We start from the raw sequence: 25,167 nt of genomic DNA, 5'->3' as shown, positions 1-25,167 counted from the left end.
GGGACTGCTCATTGATTCCACATTAAAAGTTTTGAATATCCAGCAGTCCAGGTATAATTCCTGTCATGTTCATAGCTCTGTCAGCTGTAACAAATTGTGCGTTTTGGAGAAATTCAAAAACAGTTTTTCTTTAGTTATAGTGCCTTTCAAACTGTGGAGTTAAGCTAGCTCCTCAGTGACACTGAATGAATGTGGTGTACTGATAGTCATTGACTTATGACCATGTTTGGTTCCAACAGACCAGTCATAAGATGAATTTGATGTAAGCTGGAATGGTATATTCAAATGGTCAGGTGGTGCAGTGGTAACGCTGCTGCCATGCATTAATTAGATCCTGGGTTCAAGTCCCATGTCCTCCCTGTGTGGAGTTGGCAGAGCGCTTTGAGTAACGAGAAAAGCATTCTGTATAATGTGAAGAATTATCATTAAACCATTTTTTTTATTTTTATAACCTTTATATTAACTTCATTTATTTCTGAATATATTTATATTATTACAATACATTAGCGGCCCCAGGGTTGTAATGCTATTGGATAGCTTTGGAGGGAGCAGGAAAGGCTGGGGAAGGAGATTCAATAGGCACAATCTTTTAAAAGGAGCCTTACAGATGCTGTGGGCATCACCATTATCCGTCTGTTTGTAAATACACCTCATACCCACAGTATGTGCTGTCCTGTGCCTGCCTGTTTTTGTGTGAGTCTGAACTGATTGGAGATGTCTTTGTCTGAGAGAAGGCTCCTAGTCGTCTCAAATTTCACACCGCATCAGGATCCTGGTAGGATAAAACTTTACATCGCTTTCAGAAGGCTGTTCAAAGGGTTTTTCATTCACACATCCTTCATCAACTGCTTCAGCTAGTGTTTATTGTTTGAGTTTATTGAGTTTATTGTTTAATTTTGATTAATACAGTTACAATTTATTATCGCTGTCGATAATAAACTAAACATAGTCAAAACCACTGAGTATAGTTGTAACCGCTGCAGGTAACAAGCTGAGATAGACATGAATGAGTCACGGCATATGGCAGTGCTGACTAGAGATAGTAGGAGGAAGACAGCTGGCATGGTGAAAACTTTTGTTTGCCCGCGAGACACGGTAGCAGTTATAAATCGAATGGTCGTAAATCGACGAGTATCTGTATCTACAATATTGCCATCATCATCCAGAATGACAGAGTAATAAATAAATGTATTTATATTCTTCTAAGTTGTTTCCTTTCCTCATCTAACTTAGTAATTTTTCTAGCTGATAAACTTACTGAATTGGATTATTTGTCAACTGAGATGAACACATGCTTTATCCAGACTGTCTAGCTTGTAGTCTGTGATGCCCTAGAACAAGCAGGTCCTTTGAAAATTGTGTTGGCAAAAGTACAGAGGCTTACATCGTTTTTCCACAAAACGAGCAGTGGAAATTCCTGAATCTCATGTAAACTCTCAGTTGCAAGTTACGTTATTCCATGTGTCAGGGATGTTCGCCATGCTGTAGCAAGTGAAATGGTCATAGCCATACATTCATCTATTGAGAAATAAATGGCTGTTTTAAAATATGAAGTGGTTTTAGTTGGCTGCAACCCTGGACCCAAGATTTAAACTTAACTGATGCATGGGTGGAGGAAGATGAAACTGGTTTAGAAACGCAAAACATCAAAGACGTTCTAACAAGGAAGGTCCTTTCACTAGCATCACCAAAAGCAGCAACTACAAGTGGTTGCACTTCACCACCAAAGAAGAGAACAAAACTTTTTTGCATTTTTAGACACCCAAGTCACATCCACATCTACAGAATTACAAGAAGGGGGGGGTGGATAAGTTACCTAAGCCTACCATGTCATACTAAGGAGTCTGATCCTCTCCTGTGTTGGAAGGACAACCAGAACTGGTTCCCTTATATGGCTCAAATTGCATGTCAGAATCTAGCGATTCCTGCCTCATCTGCTTCTGTGGAAATTATTTTCAGTATTGCTAACAATTTCTATTATTTCTAAGAGATGCATCTTAGTGATGACAGATTTCAGGAAATGATGATTATTTGCTGCAATAAAAAGTTAATATATGTGAATGAAATACATGAATGAACATGACTCATTATTGTGTGGGTAGAGACATAAATGCATGTGATAGCATTTATCACATTGAACTGATAATCATATACTGTACTGGTATTAACAGTATATTTAGATACTTATGACCAGTGTCACTCATCATTTATCAATTGTAAATGAACATTTCTCAGTTTTATTTGCTTACATTTCATCCACTATTTTTTATACATTCCTTAGTATTTGTAAGCACCATAAATAAAGTTCATATGTATGTCCCTATATGTAATCCCAAATAAATGTTCAGAAACAGCAATAAATGGAAATCGGCTAAATTCACTTCCAATTCAGTTTCCTGTAGTTGTTGAATTCCATTTCCTTATTTGAAGAGGAATTGTTAAGTTCATTCCTGAACTGACCACATCCCTGGCTCGTATTAGTCATTCTAAATGGCTATTGCATTACATTTAAACAGTTTATTTTGGCAACAACCATATGAAGTTAAACTCTGTGAAATTAGTAACTGTTAAGTAGTATTCAAATCCTAAATTTTAGCTACAGTGCAAAAACATTCTGTTAGAAGAATATAGTATAGGGAAAATGTAATGTGTGATGTGAGGTTCAGCACTGATCGCAGAGCCGTGGGCTGTGTTATTACAGACTGGCTGCTGTTGGGTTTCAGGGACAAGAAATGGCATAGTTTAGGAGCTGTGTCTCAGAATTGAAAGTAATTCTGAATTATATGGGATTAGATGCCAGAAATACTTAATGGGCTAAGGTTTCCAAAGCCTTACTGGCAAGAGAGCCACTCTGCTTGGAGATGAAAGTATAGGCAGGATTATGAACCAAGGGAGAAAGAGGCCAGAGGCAATTAAGTTATAGAAGGTGTATAAGAGAGTGCTGGTTGTCAAAATTAAAGGTAAGTGAGGTAGTATCCCATATTGATAGAAAGGGTGAAACTGGTATGGGCCAATCAGCAGTATGTTTTTTTTTTCCCCACACCTTTTCAGGTACTGTTTGCTCATTTTTAAACTCCCTAGTGTGTGCATGTTTGATAGTAAAAACACCTTTTTATACTTCTTGGATCCTATTAGGGTTCTGAGACATCTAAGAGTGTCCACACTCAGTTGTCTACTTGTAAAATGGCACACTTGCCATTTGTGTGTTTATGCATTATTTCTCAAATGTAACATTTCATAGATTGTTGAGTTTGTAACCATTAAATCTTGCCTTAATTAATAACTCGATTGAGCTATGGAAAATATATAATAGAACCTTATAAATTTAACAGCATATCAAGTGTGGTCTAATGCACAATTCAAATGTGTCAAGTCAAGTCAAGTTGGGGAGCATGCACTGGTAGAGTGAGTTGCCACACCCACTACACTACAAAACAACTCAGGATCCCGGTTGGCAACCCCCAAGGCAGATATGCGGTCCAGTCCCACCCTCTGAAAATGACCCTCTATCTGCCGCAGCCAGGTGTTACATGGGTGACCCATTGGCTCTTACGAGCTGGATCACCCTCGGGGAAACAAGGCCCCAGACACACTACTGATGGCTGTGCCCAAGATATCATTAAGGCCTGGATCTTGCTTTTTATCCAGGACACTCGCAAGCCCAGACACTCAGACTCCTCTCTCAGTCTCTCAAGCACCCCGATCAGAGCCTCCATTGTCTCCGCGAAGATCACTGCATCGTCAGCAAAGTCAAGATCCGTGAATCTTTTTTCACCAACAGATGCCCCACAGCCGCTGGACCCCATGAACTTGTCCAACACCCAGTGCATACAAGAATTGAACAGAGTAGGAGCAAGAACACACCCATGATGAACCCCAGAATCAACTGGGAAAAACACAGAGGTTCTGCCTCCATTCTGCACAGCACTTACAGTACCAGTGTACATACCAGCCATGATATCCAGCAACCTTGAGGGGAATCCCGCAAAACCTTAGGATGTTCCACAGGGCAGCTTGATCAACTGAGTCGAACACTTTTTCGCAAAGCGTTCGACTCAGTTGATCAAATGTTACACTATGTAGAAAACCATGCATATTCTCAAAACCAGTTTAATTCAATGACGCATACCTGTTCATAATTTCTTTGGTGATGTTGTAAATGTTATTACATGTTTAGATACTGAGTATACACAGTAAGAGGTTTCATTCCTTTCCAAAGAATGCCATATAATACAACACTTCAAGTGGAAACAGTGTAACGCAGTGGTAGTCAACCTGGTCCCTACCGCCCACTAGTGGGCGTTCCAGCTTTCATGGTGGGCGGTAGCGGAGCAACCAAACGGAGCTGCGATTACATACTATTGTCGCCCAAAAACTAGCAGTTCGTCGTTTTATTACCCCGTAGACAAAGAACTCCATGGTTCGACGCTTCTTTCTATGACAGAAACTGCCGGACAATGGAGACACCAATTAACTCATATTTTCGTCTTGATTCCCGGATTTTAGGGTAATAGGGTGACATTCTAGGAACCCCCCCCCTTGGACTGCCAAAACTAGCCGATGTCTTGCTACTTGGCCCCGATCGCAAAGAAGTGATACCATTGGCCAACACCCGCTACATAAAATTTTATAAAACGCACAACCACGGATACTCACTAACTTAGTCTCGTCTCGACAAACTCTCGCTCAACCACGACACTTGTAATGTCCGGCAATCCTCAACTTAGAGGTACCCAGCATTTGTTACTCTGTCAACACATTCATCATTTCAACGTACGAGGAGCTACGATTACTACATCCCATTCCTGACTCCCAACGGCTGTTGTTGGATCCACATATCTTTCAACATTACGGTCTGACGAAAACCTCGCGGGATCGTGATAGCCAGCGCCTTGACTGACAATCCATGTCCAACGTGCGCTGTGTTGTCCAGCGACCGGAACGCCTGATCCTGCCTGACCAACGCCAGGAGACGAGAAGGATGTCTCGCATACCGGATCGGAAAAGCGCGCAGCCTTCCAAAAGTCGCGACCACGCAACAGACTTCAAGCGCATAAGTTTTGTTCACGTTACGTAAGTGAAGCTAAATCGTTACGTAATCGAAACTAAAGTCAGTACGTAGTTAGATTTCTGAGAGCAAGCACGTGCTTACAGCTTCAAACAAAATATTGTGAAATATCGTGAGCCCATGTCTCAAAAAAAGAATTACGCACACAGCTATTCACCAGAGTATTTGAAGATGGGTTTCATAGAATCTGTTGCAAATAAACAACATCCAATGTGTTTATTGTGCCATAAAACATTATCCAATGAGGCAATGAAGCCAAGTCGATTGCGAGAACATCTTTCTACAAAGCATCCAAATGACAAGGACAAGCCCATTGAATATTTTCAGGAAATATATAAAAAATTTCAAAATCGTTCAACTATCGTTGCATCATTTAAGAAACAACATACAACGAACGAAGATGGATTAATTGCCACTTATCGCATTTCACAATTAATTACAAAAAGTGGTAAAAGCTATAATATTGGAGAAACTGTAATAATACCCTCTATAAAAGAATTTATCTCAACAGTAATGCATCAGGATATACCTCAAATTTTAAAAACATTGCCCCTAAGCAATAGCACAGTAAAGCGACGAATTGATGAAATGGCAGTTAATGTTGAAAACAAACTTATAAGTATTCTCCAAAACTCTTCATTTTCCATGCAATTGGGCGAATCTGCCATTGCAGATAATGATGCTTTATTGATGGCATATGTACACTATTTTGATGAAAACAATATATTACGAGAAGAAATGCTATTCGCAATAAATCTCATCACCGATACAAAAGGATTATCTATATTTAATACTGTGAGAACATACTTTACAAAAAATAATATTCCTTTGAATAATATTGTTGCATGCGCTACTGATGGAGCACCATCAATGGTAGGTCGTTATCGTGGATTTGTTGCTAATTTGAAGCAGGAAGTGCCAAATGTTTTATGTATTCATTGTGTGGTGCACAGACAACATCTTGTAGGAAAACATCTAAGTACAAGTCTCCATTCATCATTAACTATAATAATTCGAGCCGTAAACAAGATCAAATCCAATGCAAAGAATGATAGAATGTTTCGGCAGCTTTGCCAGGACAACAATGAAGATTTTATTAAGTTACTTTTGCACACAGAAGTTCGGTGGTAGTCAAAGGGTACATCTTTGGCTGGATTTGTAGCATTATATGATAGTGTCATACAATTTTTTGAAAGTAATAATGAGACCAATCTGTGTCAACAGTTAAAAACAGTAAAGAATGATGCCTTTTACATGGCAGATATTTTCAAGAGATTTAACGATGTCAATTTGCAGCTTCAAGGAGCTAATAAAACTCTTACAGGTTGCCAAAGTATTGTGCTATTATTTATTGACAAACTTGAACTACTTCGTCATAATATATTGAAGAGAGAATTTCATCAGTTTCCTCAATTATCATCTATAAAAGATGATGCAACTCCAGAGGATATTGACAGATTCAGTAGCCAACTCAACGAACTTAAATTGGACATGGAAAAACGATTTGAAGATATTTTGAAATTGAAGGTATATGACTGGATGAAAAATCCTTTTACTGCAAATATTGAAGAGACTGATACAACTTGCCAAGAAGAACTGTTAGAAATTAGATATGATGAAGAAAGTAAACATAAATTCGACAGTGGTGGATATGAAAACCTATGGCAAAATAAAAAAATGCCGGTCTTATATCCAAATATGTGGAAAATGGTATTCAGTTTATTGATACCTTTCCCTACCTCATATCTTGTGGAATCAGGATTTAGTGCTGTTAATCATATTATAACCAAAGAAAGAAACCGCCTGAATATTTCCGAAAGGGGAGACCTTCGTTTGTTCCTCACAAAAATTGAACCGGATAGTCAAAATTTAGTTTCCCAGCATCAGCCTCAGGGATCCCACTAATAATTCAATTAACTAATGTAATTTCTATGTATGCAAAGTATAAATAAAAAGATAGATTTAACTATAGTAAGTTGTTTTATAAAGATTTATTCTGCCAAACTTAGCGAAAATCTGACATAAAGTACTTGGTAAGTAATTATTATTATATGCTTTAACTTGCTGTAACTCTGCTTTATAAATTTTATAAAGTAAAGTTACTTCCCTACTTTATAAATCACCATTACTGTGGAACCGGTGGGCGGTTAGAAAATTTTACTACTAACAGAGATACAAAAGTGGGCGGTAGGTATAAAAAGGTTGACTACCCCTGGTGTAAGGTAATCTCTTCATTAATTTATTTTACTAAAGATAAAGAGGGAAAAAAAAACATTCTGTAATAATGACCTAGACCAGGGGTATCCAACTCCGGTCTTGGGGCCTCTTGTGGAAATGTTGCGTACGCACAAAAATGCTATGTACACCTGTTTCCATGCTCACTTCAAGATGTATAAAAACCAAACCTGTTGTAAAGCCACACACATTTTCACAGTAGCTCCTCACATTGTATATGCACATTTCTGCTCGGTTTTGCAAACTGGTGGCACCCAGCGTCAAAGCAGTGTTGCTGTTTCTGTGTCGTTTACTTTTCTTTTTCATATTCGCATCCGTGACAACAGCAAATTAATTGATTAATTAAAATTAATTGCATATTGTTTACAGATTTAATTCACTTGATTATAATTCTTCTGTAGCAATATAATGGTGTACGGAATGACCAAACTCTTCCAACTACCATAGCTGCTTTAGTATTGTTAGAAGACAGCATGTATTTAGAGATGGCGATCACTGGTTTCTAAGTCAATTTCAGTTTCCAAAAAAGCAACATGTTTCATGTCATTCACACATGAAGAGACTGTTAATTGCAGATTGCCTACTTTTTAAAACATGTTATGGAAGTAAAAGAGCAAAGTCTAATAAAAATGGGGGCAACTTATTGTCTGTGTGCCATAATAGAACATCATGAAAATTAAACCGTGCAGGTTAATTTTGAATCTGCAGCTTTAGAGCAGACACACAAACACAGTGAGCATGTTCCTTTAAAGATGTTATTTGTGGCATATACCTTCAACTCACTTTAGCTTACGTTATCACTAAATATGAACTTGCAAAGAAAATTTCTTGCCTCAATAAAACATTGCCATCTATTTACTACATTATGAATGTTTTTATAGATAAAAAATGTCCATTGATCCCAACCTTTTATTCATATCATCTTTAATCCTTGTACTATATTAGAAAAAAGTCACCTGAGAAAACAAGTGACTGACTAGATGGACAATAGTGTTTGTCAGGATTTCCTGTAACTTGGCATGTTATTTTTGGAGTATGGTATAGTAGAGCACCCAAGAACTTTTCAATAAACTTACTGTCATTTGTGTGTGTGTATTTTTTTTTTTCTTTTGCCATCTACATATAACTCTTATGAATATTTGGTAGTTTGGTACATTGTAATATTCATGAAATGTATATGTCATGCTCTTTATTCAGAATTTGTTTCATATGTACTGCTAGTACATGGTGTGTCCAAATTAAATTTATTATTTTACTTCAGTTTACCATGTATTATGCAGTTTACACAAGATTTTTTTGCAGATAGTTTTTCTTTTAGGTATATAACACTTCGTGCAGTTACCAAATCAGAAATCTGAAAGGCATTTGTGAATTTTCAGTTCAGCCCATTTATTTAGCTTTAAGCTTTTAAAAATTTTCAAATGCAGCACAGTCACAACAGTAAAAAAAAAAAAAAAACTCTTGAAAATTGTATAATGTAAAGTGGCTCAACTTTTTAAATCAGTTCATTAAGTCCTTGAATGCACATGAATGTCACTTCATGTTGGAATTAGCAAAAATGTGAATAATCAACATACATGCAAGACACAATAACATTTATTTGGTAAATTCACACAGTGTATGTACTTGTGTTGTAAATAATGAGAAAGTCATGGGCTGAGAACATCAGTTCTTTTCTTGTATTGTTTGTAATTTTCAGTCATTTGTTCTAGTTTCATTCATCCTCTGTGAGAAGGCCTTTACAAACACTGTAGGCATTAAAACATTCATGTATGAGCATTTCTGTGTTCATAGGATAATTATAAGGTCCATCATAGCATAAGATCATTCCTACAAAATGTGCATTAACATGGGGGTGATAAGGTTAGAAAGAAACAACATTGTTCAATATTTGCTCAAGATTTGGGGCCTTTTTTATTCCATTAATTCTTTGGTTAAATCATTGTACTCTGGCATTGTGATTTTACTTGCATGTTGTTTTTCTTAAGGATAGTTTTATATTAATTGCAGTAATTTGTATAGGAAATAAGATGTGTAATATTTTCACTTTCAATTTTTTTCACTTGAGGGAAGTAAGCATATGTAGAGGAATATTTTGTCATTTTACATCCATTGCTCTTTTAAACACTGCAGTGAGAAAATTACTTGTAAGAAAGCATTTATAAGATGTGCATTACAGTAACATGGTTCAGCAAATGTGGGGATGGATACTGTAAGCCCTGTTTGGTTCTGTCTTTTAGAATGTACACTATATCACAGGAAAATGAAAAATAAAAAGTTGTTTAATTTTCATTTCTATCTAACTGGAAAAAACTAGCTTATGTGATCATTTTTTACAATTTAAACAAGCTTACTGTTTTTTATTTTCTTTATCTGCGTTTTCTCAAGCTTGCACAGAGCTGGGAAAAATCTGTATCCTTATGTTTTGAAACTAAGCATCCTTTTAAAAAACAAAGTGGGAATTTACTTGTACATAGCTGCTACTTGTGTGTCATGTAATGTTAAAATTTACAATTTTATTAATTTGTGAGTTTGCAGAAGCATAAATTCACTTGACAGGACACGTTTCTCGACAAAAGTATTGCAGTTGGATTGTTTGCTTTATTGATATTCTGTTAAATGAATAACAGTTTTTGGGTGTAGTTGCATTATGCCTTTTCTCATTAAGTAGATATAAAGGTTAAAATTAACTGTATATTTTTGTATTCTGTCTTATTTGTTCTCTATTTTGTACCATATAGCCATAGTTGTTTGCATAAAATGAGATATAAAATGGATAATAATTTTTGATTCTAACCTTAAACAGCATATCCCCCTCTCACATTTGCTTCCAAGTTTCAAGTTCTAGTTGGATTTTACTTCTGTAGTTGCTATAGTTTCCAGAAAGACCACTTCACCCTTGGGTTCAGCTGTTTTTCCCGATAATACTGTATTTCTACATAAATTAGATAGGCTGAAATAAAATCTGAGGCAAAACAAATGTGTCCTTTAATCTTCAGTGAATTTCTTACTGTCACTGAGGTTTCATTTTTTCTTTTGCTTTCTTCAACCAATGAATATCTAGACAATTCTATTTCTTAATCTCTGAAAAAATGCGCCCTAAAGTAATTGACTAGCTTTGTTTGGAATTTTTAGTTGACTGGTTTCTGAATTTGACTGATAGTATTCTTTTTAAATGTATGAATAGAAAGTAGCTGCTGCAGACAATTGATGAATAAAATCTCATTCAATTATTATGTAACTAAATACACTGAAGCTAGAGAACATTTCAGTACTGCTTTGTAACTTGACAAGTGAAATAAGTGATATTATTTGCAGCTGAGCAGATTTCGGATGTAAATAAATTCTGCATTTTGGTGCTTAGATTTTCGTCAGTAATATACACTCACAAAATGTTGTCTTTTTGTTCTTAGCACTCCTGCAACACTAGAACAGAGCTATGTTGTTTGTGATCTAAGCCAGAAAGTCAACATGCTGTTCTCCTTTGTGAAAAATCACACTAACAAGAAGATAATTGTTTTTTTTGCAAGCTGCAAGGAGGTGAGTCATTCATTCAATCATTTTTCCAAACTCCCTTATTACAATAGAAGATTGTTGCAGTCTGGAATCTGTCTCATCAGAGCCGGGAATGAGGGCTGAAACCTCCCTGGACAGAGCACGCTTATTCACATGTCCACAGTCAGTCATACATGACCAGTCAACATTCCATGCACATCTTTGGAATATGGGAGGATATGAAGGAGTATGAAGACAAAATCAGTTCAGAATAAAGGAAAGCTCCACATACAGTGTCAGGGCCTGTGTTATGAGAGAGATGATCTGTGATTCATTAACTTCAATTCATGTGGTAAAATGCTACATACAGTAGCTCTTATCTAATGAATCAACTTGGAAAATATTCATTCAGATCTGCTTTTTAAAATGGTACAGTTTCTGATCTGTTAGCCAGTAATATGATGGCATATTAAGTTTTGTGTTGTTTCTCAGTTGTATGTTTATTTTTAATGTAGCACACCATTCTTTCTCTTTGAGCCTGTGTGTGTCATGTCACGTAGACCGCCTGAAGACACTGTGTGATCTTATGGCATGCAGTTCCAAGTTTAAATAGAGAAGCTTCTGATTTCATAATCTTGGTTTTCCTATTAAATCTGAAGAAAGAAAAATGTTTTAACAGGTAAAGATATACTTGACACATACATAGATTACAGCAGTTAGGATAAATGTACATGCTAATACATTCACTGACTTGTACCCTAGTTACATTGTTGCATGCTTTATTAATCTTGAAACCACAAGTATGGAGCAGTAATGATAATGTAATTAGTCTTTGTCCTGTTCCTCCTGTTCCAAGAACTAGAGGTCTGCTTTGTCCTACATTATTCTTGGCCCTAGAGAAATTTCAGTAATAAACATGGAAGAAGAATGCGCTTTGTGTTCTGTTGTCTAATTCTCCTGACTCTGTCAGATCTTGGATTGTCCCTCTGTACTGCAATTACAGTCCTTTAATGTCTCATATGGTGATCCTTTACTTCTGGAGGTTAGTGAGTAGTTAACTATCCATCCATCCATTTTCCAACCCGCTGAATCCGAACACAGGGTCACGGGGGTCTGCTGGAGCCAATCCCAGCCAACACAGGGCACAAGACAGGAACCAATCCCGGGCAGGGTGCCAACCCACCGCAGGACACACACAAACACACCCACACACCATGCACACACTAGGGCCAATTTAGAATCACCAATTCACCTAACCAGCATGTCTTTGGACTGTGGGAGGAAACCGGAGCGCCCGGAGGAAACCCACGCAGACACGGGGAGAACATGCAAACTCCATGCAGGGAGGACCCGGGAAGCGAACCCAGGTCCCCAGGTCTCCCAACTGCGAGGCAGCAGCGCTACCCACTGCGCCACCGTGCCGCCGACTAGTTAACTATTTGTTCCAAAAAAATATTTTCTGCTTGAGAGATCTGTTACTAGATTTCCTCTTGTGGAAAGGGGGGTACACAAGCCCTTTGTTGAGGACCATGCCGTGTAATAGGGAGTTTCTTAAAGAGAGTAATCATAGACAGCAAGCAATCTGGTGCTTACACTCAGATAAACAATAGTCAGGTGTCACATGTACCACTGGGATTATGGGAGCATATATGTTCAACATTGTAGATCGTAATTACTGCATAGATTTGCCCATCAAGATTTGCAAAGGTGAGTTATTGTCCCTCTTTCTGCTTGCAGGACCAAGATCAGGCACCTGATAACTGACCGTGATTTACTTGTCAGAAAGTCATCCAATTCTGACTAATATTCCCTTACCAGACAGAAAGAAAATGTGTTGGGAGTGCCCTGCATCTTAAGAGAGTCCCATTTTTGCAGTTCCACAGAAAAGCAACTATATTTTGGTTGAGAGTGGGATTGATGTTAAATTTGCAGTAGTGTGAAAGTCTCACTTTCCATACCAAGTCAAAAGGGGGCAATACTTCTTTATTTTATAGTCTGTAGAAACAGACCTTCATTCTTAAATCGGTCACCCTCATCAGTTACCAACTTTATGCATTGTTATTTTATGTGTGTAATTTTGTAGTTAAAAAAAAAAAACAGTGATTGGTTAGTAATTCATAATTTGTTATAGGAGATCACAAAGACAGCATGACTCCTCGTAATTTAATCAAAAAGCAGAAAAGGGAATTTTGAGATTATACTGCACTTCTCCATCTATACAGAGCAGAGCTGATGTGTTGCATTTTCTTTAAAATTGTGAAGAATGTTGTTCAGTCACAATTGGTTTCAGATATTAATAAACATGTTTTAATAGTATTCATTTAGTAGTTGTATTTTAATAGTTCAATATAAGCTAAAAAGTAATTGTTTCTGGTTAAGACAAACTCATTTAACAGAAACTTTAACTGGAATGATTTTTTTCTAATGAGAAAGGCTTAAATTCCACATTTAACACTAAAGTTAATTAACCATTAAAAACCTGATTAAAATTAACAGAAAGACTCGAATAATTTGATATAGTTTTATGAACTGGAATAAATTTAATTTTAATATTTTTTAATTGTTTATGCATTTATGAATATACATATAATAATTTTAGTGTATAATTATATTACTAATACCATCATAACTTTCTTAAACATGCTTCATCCAATGGTGGGTTGTGCATTGCTTTAGAATTTTCCAGCAGAATCAGTTCAGACTTCAGGGTTGGAATGAAACCTGAATGAGGTGCCAGTCTATTGCAGTTCATACACAAGCTTTCTTACTGAGCCAGTTTAGGATTAAATTAATGTAACATACATGTCTTTGGGATATAATAGTGAAACCGGAGTGCATGAAGAATATCTACTCAGATGCTTGGAGGACCCTATAAACCTATAAACTTAGGAAATCCATACATACAGCAACTAGACCTGGGATTCAAACACAGGATTCTGGATCCTTGAAGCACAATCCATTGTAGCATCATATTGGCCCTAAATTCCAGTTGCTTCCTTAAATTAAAGGAACAGTGAATTATTTGACATCTGTCAGCACAGTATAATTTTGTTTCTTTTCAATTTGGCTATAAGGTGCAGTACCTGTTTCGTGCATTTTGTCGTCTCCGTCCTGGAATATCAGTTCTTGCATTACATGGAAAACAGCTGCAGCTTAAAAGAATGGAAGTGTACAATGATTTTGTCCGGAAAAAAGCTGCTGTGCTGTTTGCTACTGACATAGCAGCCAGAGGTCTTGGTAAGTGTGATAAAAGTTATGTCCTATAATGTTAAAATAATTAAATAGAATTTAAGAGGGTGTTTTATTTGTGCTCCTTAATGTCATATTAGCATAGTTTTAAATTGCAGGAATGTAAAACACACATATATTTACAAAAAGCTATTTAATGCCTATTTTAATTTAGTCAATAAATGTTTTGGCAATGAGCCATGTTGCTAACAGCATGCTTAAATAAAATTCCAAGTACTGAAGTCATGGTAACTTTGAAAAATAGTGATTTCAGGGTTACATTTTCATAATTTTTTTTTTTTTTTTTTTTTTGCTCAGAGCAGTTTAACATGCTAATAAGAACAAAAGAAATCTGACAAATGAGAAGCAGACATTCATTCTATCTATCTTGTTTGTTTAGCTAACAAATAAACTGTACCAATAGCTCAGCTAAACACCTCTTAAAGGTTGTGAATCAACTACATGTCTTGGTAGTTTGTTTCAGATCCCCACAACTCTTTGTTTAAAGAAATGCTTTCTGGCTTCAAGTCTTAAATGCACTTCCCCTTAATTTCCACTGGTGCCCTTGAGTATATGGTTCACTAGTAAGCTGAAAGCATTTTGCTGGATCTACTTGGTTTATCAGTGCCTTTGAGGATTTTCAGGACCTGGATTAGGTCTTCTCACACTCAGTTTTTTGAAGACTAAACAGGTTTATTTCGGAGTAGGCCATATCCTTAATTCTTGGAATGCACATGTTTGCACTCCTCTATACAGCTTTAAGTGCAGCTATGTCTTTATTATAGCGTGGTGAGCAGAGCTGCACATAAAACACCACTTGTGACCTTAATAGTGCATTACATACTCCAAGCATATCGGCCATAAATTTATAATAAATTGTTTTTTTTTTCCAGTATATCCTAACATTTTATTTGCCTTTTTAATAGATTTTGCACATTGCTTAGATGATGAAAACACGATGTCAAAGTAAACCTCTAAATCCTTTTTTGAAGTAGCTTCTTATAGGACAGTCTCTTCCATCTTGCATTTATAATTGAAGTTTCTTTGGCCATGTGTAGCACTTTTTCACTTACCTCTTCGTTTACCTCTTATATAAATAAATAATCAACAAATAAATAATACAGTAATAATGCCAATAAAGGATTAAATAATAAGATTTTTTTCATTTCAACAAAAATACAAGTTTTAATTGAATTAAAGCAAAAGCAAACTCATAAAAATGGCAAAGTTTTTAAAATAGATAATTAAATCACATTCATTTGGGTCTTTTCTGGGGGTAGAGAAAAACGTCACTACTTGCACATTGTTCATTTCTGATTTGAGCATTTTATTCTCCAATCAACACATAATACAAATTAATTTTCCACAATGTTCGAAGCTTGAAATGGTGTCACATGTTTTGAATATCATTCTATTAAATTATGTCATGGAGTCCAATACATTGTGGCAGGTGGCCGGGTGTGGTCATCAGCCGCCTGCCTATTTAAGGGGCCGCCTCCCTTCAATCAAGGCTGGAGTCGGGTGAGGAGGTGGACGAGGTCGGAGAGGAGGCAGCGAGGAGAGGCCTGGAGTGTGAGTGAGAAAGACAGAGAAAGAGTGATGGCTGTGGAAGAAGCCGGGACTGAGAGAGACGGCTGTTGGAAAAGCCTGGACTTTGGGAGACTGTAGGGGTTTGATGGCGGTGCACTTAGGATTGTATATAATAGTGTAAATAAACGTGGGGTGATCGCTGTAAATGAGTCTGCCTGTCTGTGTCTGGGCCGTACTATTTCACAACATATATTTTATGTACTGCACTAATGATACTGTACTGATGGAATGCAATTGCATTTTATCATTATTATTATTTTTCAATTTGACTCTAATGTAATTTCTGTTTAATGAAGCAAACAAAAATTTGAAATTCTTCAACTTTCAAAATGACTAAATAAGTCTTCTAGTTCATTGGAATGATAAGCAATGTATACATTTTCTAGTTTATTAACTAAGTTCTCAGATGTATTTAGAATGTTAAGCAATGATTACATTTTCTAGTTTATTACAATACATAGGAAGTCAGACTGCTGTTCACTTTGCATTTTACATTAAATTGATAAAAGGAGTTGAGAATTGAGACATCATGTTATTGCCTAAAGGCAGTATCAAATTTACGTGTTGAAATAACTTGTGGTGAGTTTTAAGTAGAAGGTATGTCACATTTAATGACTGCAGTTGTTAAAAAATCTCACAATTCTGATGCTGGAGCATGTCGCCTTAAGTGAATCACAGTTCAACTAATTACAAGATTGTTTCCAAGTTGCCCTCTGTGAAAATTCACAGTGATTTACTAAATTAAATTCACTTCAAGACTGAATGCTACAATGCCTTTTACTCCCTAATCTCCAGCCCCCCCAATGAATTATTGAGCGGGTGATTACTGGCAGGCTAATCACTAATTTCAGTGGTAAGGCAACAATTCAATCTTATGAGACAGTTTTAAAGTGCTTAGTTTATGTTCTGTTACAGGAAATAACAAGCATTAAAAATCCTTTTGCTAATTTTGTTAACATCTTTTTGAAATTTTGTTAAAATGGATAAATTTGTGTTATGTTTAGGAAAAAGACTTAAAACTAAAATGTATTTACTTGATAGTAGGTACACGACATGTATATTAAGTAAAGCAACTTAAGAACAAAAAATCATTACCTTTCTATGGTATATTTAAAGTAAAACCCCTCCCGCTAAAACAGTGGGTGTGGTGTACTAGTAAGGTAATTAATTAAATGTGCAGACAGTAATGAACGTTTCTTACTTCATCCCTTTGGCCAATGTATACTAAAAGTCAAGTTAATATTACCATTCTAGTTAATGTTACCATCTTTTCCTGGTGAAGATTTCAGAGAATGGATGTCTTTCCCATTCTCCATATTACTAGCTACATACAGTACATGTGAGGCTTTCTACATTTTTAAAGGAAAAATCCATCAGTTATCAAACCCATTTAGGCTCTAGCTCCAGAGGTTCTGAACTGGATTATCTGTCCATTGCAGGGGTAGGCTTTCACACATAAAATAATTACTACCAATTATGTAGCCAATTTCGAGTCATCAGTTTGTTTAACTTACATATATTTTGGAAATAAGAGGAAAACCAGAATACCCAGAGGAAAAACCCATGGGTCTGGATTTAAACCTTGCACTTTAGAGCTATTAAACATGGTGTGTCTTTATAATGTTTGTATAAAGCTTCATATGTGTCTGGGTGGAACCCACACACTAGGTAAGGAACTGCAATGCCAATATCCCTTGAGGATCTTGAGAAGAAACACATTTGTGGGTTTTTAAGTAATCTCATTTGCATTTACAAATTTGCATGCTTGTCTGAATTGTTGAATTATATTAATACTAGCTGGTCAACCTGTCCAAGATGTGTTTAGTGCAAAAGTATACTCTAATGCTATTTATAACTACTATGTTTTAGCATGATTTACTTCTTGTTTTGGAATGTTGTACTCCCAACTTTGTTTTTTTTACAGTAATTTTTTCACACTGCTTCACTTTGTACTGTACAAATCAATTTATCTAAGGCCTTTTTTTCTGTATTTAAGTGCTTGTCATATTCATAACAAACACAATGTTCAAAAGTAAGGTCACTGATATGTACAGGCTGTCCCAAAAGTCACTATACACTTTTAATAAATTCCTAAAAATTACACAAGAAACTGAGTTTATTAATATTTCTAGCATCAACAAAGGAGTTGTTGCAGTTTTACTTGCTAGGCTTGCCATCATGTTCCAATGCCTTGAAGACTAGATGTATACCTCCACATGAGTGCCTCCATTTTTGACAACTTTCAGCCACCTTCGGACGCAAGCATCTCTCCCTCAACCTCTCAGCAGGCCATGCCGATTCTTTCCACAAGCTGTGACAGGTTACGGGGCATAATGGCATACACTTTGCTTTTGATATAGCCCCACAAAAAAAAGTCAGAAGGTGTACGGTAGAGAAAAGGAAGTGTATACAGTAATCCCTCACCTATCGCGGTGAAGTAGCGACCTATATTTATTTTATTATTTATACATATTTTAAGGCTTTATAAACCCTTCCCACACTCTTATAAACCTTTCTCACACCGCAGACCAACACTGCACACTGCATGCAGCGATCAGATGTCAATGTGTCTGCACTCGCTTTGTGAAGGGGGGCAGCTGAACTCTCAGCAGAGCAGAAATGGACTTTGTGCTGCTTCTGCCAAAATGCCTGCTTGTCGCTCTGCGTGTTCGGAAGTAGGAGGAGGAGTGGGGGTGTGTGAGGGCTGAACGCACGTTCGCTCAAACCCCCGCCCCCGGAGGCGCAGTACGCTCCTGCCACTTCACATTGTCAAGGGGGTGGGGAGGTGAATGAACGCTAAGGAGAAGTGGACTTTGTGCTGGCTTTGTGCTGCTTGTCGCTCTGCGTGTCAATAATTTAAAAGCCTGTACAATCAGGCTTTTAGGTGTACATCACCTATTTTCCTGTCTCACTGTCTTGTCTTGCGTGAAGTTAAAATATTTTATAATAGTGAGATGTTACTCATATCCTTAGCCCGACATCCACATATCATATGTGTTAACAAAGTGTGTTTTATAAGTTTACATGTGTTTAAAGCATGTGGGATGGGTATTTTAAGGCTTAAACTATAAAAATGTTTATTTATATGGTCTTTCTATATCGCAGATTTTCTCCTGTTGCTGATGGGTCTGGAACATAACTTCCGCGATAGGCGGGCAATCACTTGTATTTAAAAACCCGCGAAGTCGTGAATCCGCGAAAAGTGAACCGCGAAGTAGCGAGGGAATACTGTAGTGGCTTTTGGGACACCCTGTATATCAGTGGAATTCAGTAATCACTGATACAAGACCATATGTTATCTACCCTTGGGTGAAGAGATGTTTTGAAATCAGATAATCACCACTTTGGAGATGAGTTGACTCAAACTGTCAGAACATTTGTTGGACACAACTGAAATACACAAGAAGGAAATAAGGGTGTATCAATAATGGCTACTTTGTGGATGAGTTTTACTCCTCCTTGCTCATAGTCAAACCTCAGATTCAATTGGAGCAATGTGCACTACATCTTGGCTACAAAACAGTAGGCCAACTTTGTGGCCTTGCATAGATTCCTTAGGGTAAGGATGTGAATAAAATGTGTAACTGTTTAGCTGATTGTAAGATGAAAACTGTGTGAAATAAGGAAAACCATAGTGCGCTTTAGAGCGAAAACCAGATTCCAGATTCCTTGGCAAACTGCATATCAATACTATAATTCAGTATTTCTCAACTGAATTAATTGTTATAAATAACTAATAATAAATAGTGGAAATTGTGATAAATAAATCAGTACATAAGTGCTTGTTAGTCTGTCTTTATATGTCCAAAAAGAGAAATAAGTCACAAAACATACTCCTGTCTAGTAAAATCATAGTTCTTCCATTTTATTTTAACTTTTGTCAAAAATGCAGTGCAATGGGAGGTTTTATCCTTGAAACTTAATTTATGAATGGTATCTCATTTTTCCATTCAGTTTCTGCCAAAAGCTGTTGTAAAATATTTGGACCTTTCTTTCATTTTCTGATAATACTGGGAAAAATCTGTCAATAATCAACATTTTGTATAATGTAAATGTAACAAGATTCTGCTGTCTAATTCACATACTGTTTCCTTTAAAATATGACCTTGAGCTAAACGACAGTATTTCCTTATTTTGTTTTTGCACAGATTTCCCTGCAGTAAACTGGGTTCTTCAGTTTGATTGTCCAGAGGATGCTAGTACTTACATTCACAGAGTGGGGCGAACAGCCAGGTATTGTACAGAAAACTAATTAAAAACTGCATTAGTATGAGAGTGCTCAAGCCTTGGTTTAAAACTCCCTTGAACACTGCATACTTATAATGGGAAACCTCAGAAAATTGTTTAAAGATTCCTACAGCAAGATTATCACTATGAGTGTGAGTAGAATGGTTACATTATAATTTGCTTGAGTAGAATGTAAAAGGAAGTGTCATTACATTGTGCTTTTGGTATAGTTTTTGAAAGCAAAAAAAAAATAAATGAAAAACAACTTGCACTCCAACATTTTTTTTCAGTGAGCATTCACAAAAATGATGTTTTCATGTGTACAACTGTGCATATCTCATGACTAACCATTGGTTGGTTATAAAAATAAAAATATTTGTACTTATTTAATCTCTGGATTGCCAAGTGTTTTTTTTTTTTGTTTCTAGTGATAATCAGTAATTGTGCACCAACTGTCAGATGCTGATACTTTCTCATCTTTTTATTGTTTTATTTATTGAGTTGGTAATGTTAATGATTGTTTCTTCCTTCAAAAGCAACAAAACAAATTCATAAATGGTAACATCAGTTGAGTTGAAGTTGGTTTATTTTTGTATAGCGCTTTTCACCAAGTTCAGGGACACAGTGCTATACAAGTTCACTGGTGAATGGAGTTATAAACTTGACCGATTAACAATTACATAATGCATACACAAAAAGACTCCGATTTATTGAAAGATGCGGTAAGGCAGAGCAGATCCAAACGGATTGGTATAACAGAAGCTTAACAATATTTGTCTTCTGACGTTATTGTTGAACTGTTGCCAGTTGACAACGTAAGAGAAGAAAACAAACTCCAGTCAGCAGCATCCAAATAAAAAATAAATCTCTTCCATGCTCAGTTGCAACAGACCGTGACAAAAGATAAAGTCAGACACATTCACAGTCCTGGAGACCTGGGGCATTCTATGGAAAGTCTGTGCTGGGCCATCTAATAAGATGACAGACTCCTTCCAGCAATTGATTCTAAGGATCCCAGTATCTCAGATGTCTTTTAACCAGCAAAGCAGAAGTTTGGAAGTAGAATAATAGCACTGAGTGGTACAGAATGATATTGATAAGAAGAACAGAGAAGAGGCTTAGTGATAGTTTATAATTATTGTACTACTCATGTTCTTGTACAAATAATTAACAGGTGGAGATGCAATATGCAGAGCTAATAAGCAGCTCTAATAAGTGTGGATTAATATCATGTTTGATTGAAGTAGTGTTTTCAGCCTGGATTTAACAGATGAGAACTTAGGGGCATCTCTTATATAAACAGGCATGTTATTCCACAGTGTTGGGTCCCTGTGGCTAGAAGGTCAGCCTCTCATTATTATTTGGTTTATCCTTAGAATCTTTAGTACACTAGCATCTTGAGTGGTTAATGCATGTTCTGTAATGTAAATAGTACTTTCAAATAATTACTGTATAAGTTCAAATGGGTAAGCAGGACTTTGGCCATTTAAGGCATCATATTAAAAGCTGAGGATTTTGAAATTTGCTCTAAATTTAATTGGCAGCCAGTGTAAAGATATAAGAACTGAAAATGTGTGGTTATATGTTCTAGTTCTTGTGATGGTTCTTGAATTAAACAAAAAAAAATACATATACAACTGTTTGAACAACCTGTGAGTAACACATTGTGGTTGTTAATCCTGCTATAAATAAATGCATGCAATCATTTCTCAGTATCTTACATATTTAGAAACCATCTTAAATTTCCAAAATTTTTAAGCTTGAAAAACAGGTTCTGATAGTTTTGTAACGTGTGTTTTAAAAGATATACTGGTTTCAAGAATGAGGCCTAAGTTGATAGCGTATTCCATAAATCTTATATTTAAGCCAACTGAGTTAGAATGTGACAGAATATTGTTATGGTCTGTATTATTCTCTCATTAAATAATAATTCTGCAATTCCTGTATTCCAAGACAAATAGTTATCGTGCTTCTTTTAACTCACTGAAACAATTACGTACACTGTTGGACAGATGTCGTTTGGTCTGAGAGAAAGCTATAGCTGTATATTGTCTGTATATGAGTAAAATGATTGTTTTCTAATGATAGTTCCCAATGAAAGCATATAAAGTGAAAACAGTAAAGGTCTGAGTACTGAGCCCTGCAGGACAAAATATATAATAACATGGTACTGTCAGCACGTTTCTAAATCACACAAGCACAGTGTCTGACAGCTCAGCATAGTTTTCCAGCCTGTGTAACAGAATAGAGGGTCAGTAGTGTCAAAGGATGTGTTTAACTTTAACAACATAATCACTGCAGAATTTCCTTCATCAAAAGATATTAGAAGATATTATGTCATTTATAACAGTGGTTAGTGTAGTTTCTGTGCTGGGACTGGTGTGGAGGCCAGAATAAAATTTCAGTCTGAATTGTGATGTTTAAGTTGAGACCAAATTTACATGGTGATTACTTTATCAAGTATTTTAAAAGGAAAGGGTAAATTTGAAATATATCTATAATTGTTAAAAGCTGGATTTCTTTCAGAAATTGACTGATAACTAACACTTCAGTCAGTGTTATGAACTCACTTCTATATTTTTCTTTTCAATGCTTTGTAGTACTCAGAGTAAATTAATCTTCAAGCTTTCTTGTTTCTTATTCGTCATATCCATTTCATCATCGACATCAGTTTAATAGCCATTTTCCAGGTTTACCCAGGTTAATCAAATGAAGCTCTTTCCTTTCCAAAGGCCCTTGGCATCCTTGAGCAGGATACCCATTTATTTATTTATTTATTTTGGATCATCCTACCAACAACATCATCTGTGGCCTGAGCCCAGGCCTTATATGACAGCTTTCTCTGATGAAGGCTCAAAATATCTTACTTTTTACAGTAGGCTACAGTGCAGGAAGACCCTGGACTAACCAGTTATAAAAAAAAAAAAAAGATGTGAGACAGCAGGCTACACTTTTAACATACTTTACTAAACTAACAAACTTTTCAGTTTATTCTCTTTGGCACTGGGTTTTAAATGTGGTCTCATTACAAGCAGCACCTTCTTGTTGTATACTGTAGATCTTTTCACTCATCTTGGTTTACTGCCTATAGGAGTTCCATTCAGTCCATTATTAGACTTGTTCATTTTCAAATTACTGTATGTTCAAATTTATGATTGTTTTTGTCCAGGTTGATTGATCGCTGTAAAATTTTGTGCTTTACAATCTGCATATATAGTAAGTAGTCATTTTATGTTAGTCATGTGATATTGTAGGTTCTAGGTAATATGCTTCATTTCTGTGCATATGGGCTCATTTGGGGTCTTTTGTCATGTTTACTATTATAATGAGTTTGAGGGGAGTGCATTATGGTAGCAGTATAAGTCATCAGGTTCTTCATTCAATACTCTTCCTCTGTTTAGTTACACTTTGGAATTTGCTAAATGACTGCATTTGCTGTACTTTTATAGGGGTTTGTTTATTGTACCAGCTCAATTGTGTTGCTTGTTTTTGTTCCTTATTAGTTTTTCTGTATTTCATTAAGTGCTCGGAGAATGCTATTTTTTGTGGTTTGGGGGCTAGTTGGGAAAAAAGGTATGTGAGTTAAGGAGGTATAGAGGGTAGATACGAGGAAATGTATGTGGGCGCATGCCTGAGTTTAGTCTGAGTGCACTTGTTGCTGTGCCACTGTAAACAAGTCTTTTCTTTTTTCCTATTGTTTCTCACTGTCTTCTGTCAACTTGTCTTTCCGCAATGACTATGACATGACTGTGACCAAGCTTAATATAAGGATAACGACGCATGTTGGACATCTTCGATTGTCATCATACTGACATAGCTTTTACAGTGGTATACAGTTTTTCATTTGTACATGATCAGGCCGACAGTGCATCTGTGGAATCATTCTCTTTAGAAATAGTTTGATAAACTTTCCAGCCTGGTGAGCATCAGCATCCTTTTTTTAGGTCCTCAGAAATCTTCTTTGATCAAAGTGTGGCATACTTCCATAAAACTGAGGTGAAGATCAGCCTTTGATAGTTAATTCCCAGGTTTATGTTCTTTAAATAGGGCAGAACCTACCATATTGATGCCTGAGTGTCATCCCATTAATTGAAACTCCTGACTCTAATTTCCCTTTCAAATGAACTGATAATTCTACAAGATACTCTACATACTTTTCAATACACAAATATGTAACATTAGATCATTTTCCTCAATCCATAAATTAACAAGTATTATCTTTTTCACCTTTTGCTTTATCACATTATTTTTATGTAGTTTTAGAACTTATGTAAAAAAATGATCACAAGTTAGGTTGTATTTATGCAGAAATAGAGAAAATTCTGAAAGGCTCACAAACTTTCTAGTACCACTGAATTCAGGAGTTGCATTTGCTGTACAAAGATGTCTAACACTATATAAACAATCATCCAGTTGTGACTTTTCCTCTGCTTGGCATAAAAGTGTAACATTCTTATTTTCCATTGACATACTGTAGCATTCAGAATAAGAATATACAGGTATAATTAGGCGGTGACAATCTTAGCAGGTTAAGCTATAGTGGGAAGTTGTTGAATTATTGCTTGTCTCTGCTCATGACTAGACCCCATATTGCCCATTCTTCTCTTCTGATGGTGTCCTGGATGTCATGATTTAGACCGGAAATTGATTTGTTGCCTTTAAGAGAAGTCATATTGTGTACTGTTCTCAGGGTCACGAGCCTCGTTTCTAGGGACAGAGTCTCCCGGGGTTGTTATCTTGATTCGGTTAGCAACCAGCACAAAAAAAGATCAACCTTGCCATGAACTTTATCTGATCTGTGGATAAATCCTTGCTTCATTTTGATTTCTTTTGTATTTATTCTTCTAGTTTTGCCTGGTTTTCGACTCATTGCCTGTTCTTTTTTTTTTTTAATTTTGATTTTGTTTCTTGTCTATGGTTTATTTTCTTTTGCTTTGCCTTTTGCCCGCTTTGCCCAGTTTACTCAAATTCTTTATCTTGTTTTCCTGCTGAGTCTGTCGTGCAGATCTCATTTATTGAGGCTCAAGGATTGTGTTTCTGATGTGGATGAGAGCAACACTGGAGCACCACAAGAAACAGGCCTGTCTCCTTTTCTCTTCAATCTGTACACATCAGACTTTAAATATAACACCAGGTCATTTCATTTGCAGAAATTCTCAGATGACTCACCAATTATGTGGTATTTTGATTAGGGGGATTAATAGACGGGATGAGACACAGTATAGGAGTCAGGTGGTGAACTTTTTGTTTCCTGGTGTAAAGAGAATTGTCTGCACCTTAGCAAAGCCAAGGGACTGGTTTTTGATTTTTGCTTCACCAAGCAG

At 36.3% G+C, this 25,167-nt stretch overlaps 1 protein-coding gene across 1 annotated transcript in view; it reads left to right on the top strand.

Annotated features, from left to right (window-relative positions):
* Window positions 1-25,167, top strand: part of ddx10 (DEAD (Asp-Glu-Ala-Asp) box polypeptide 10) — a 459,716-nt gene that overhangs the window by 37,747 nt on the left and 396,802 nt on the right. The window contains 3 exon segments of the mRNA XM_028799405.2: window positions 10,717-10,843; window positions 13,873-14,035; window positions 19,765-19,849. Coding sequence (XP_028655238.2) covers window positions 10,717-10,843; window positions 13,873-14,035; window positions 19,765-19,849 — 375 coding nt within the window.

The sequence above is a fragment of the Erpetoichthys calabaricus genome, chromosome 4, assembly GCF_900747795.2.
Source record: "Erpetoichthys calabaricus chromosome 4, fErpCal1.3, whole genome shotgun sequence".
NCBI classification, from domain to species: domain Eukaryota; kingdom Metazoa; phylum Chordata; class Cladistia; order Polypteriformes; family Polypteridae; genus Erpetoichthys; species Erpetoichthys calabaricus.
The sequence above is the reverse complement of the archived record's forward strand: the minus strand, read 5'-3'. Positions and strand labels throughout refer to the sequence as shown.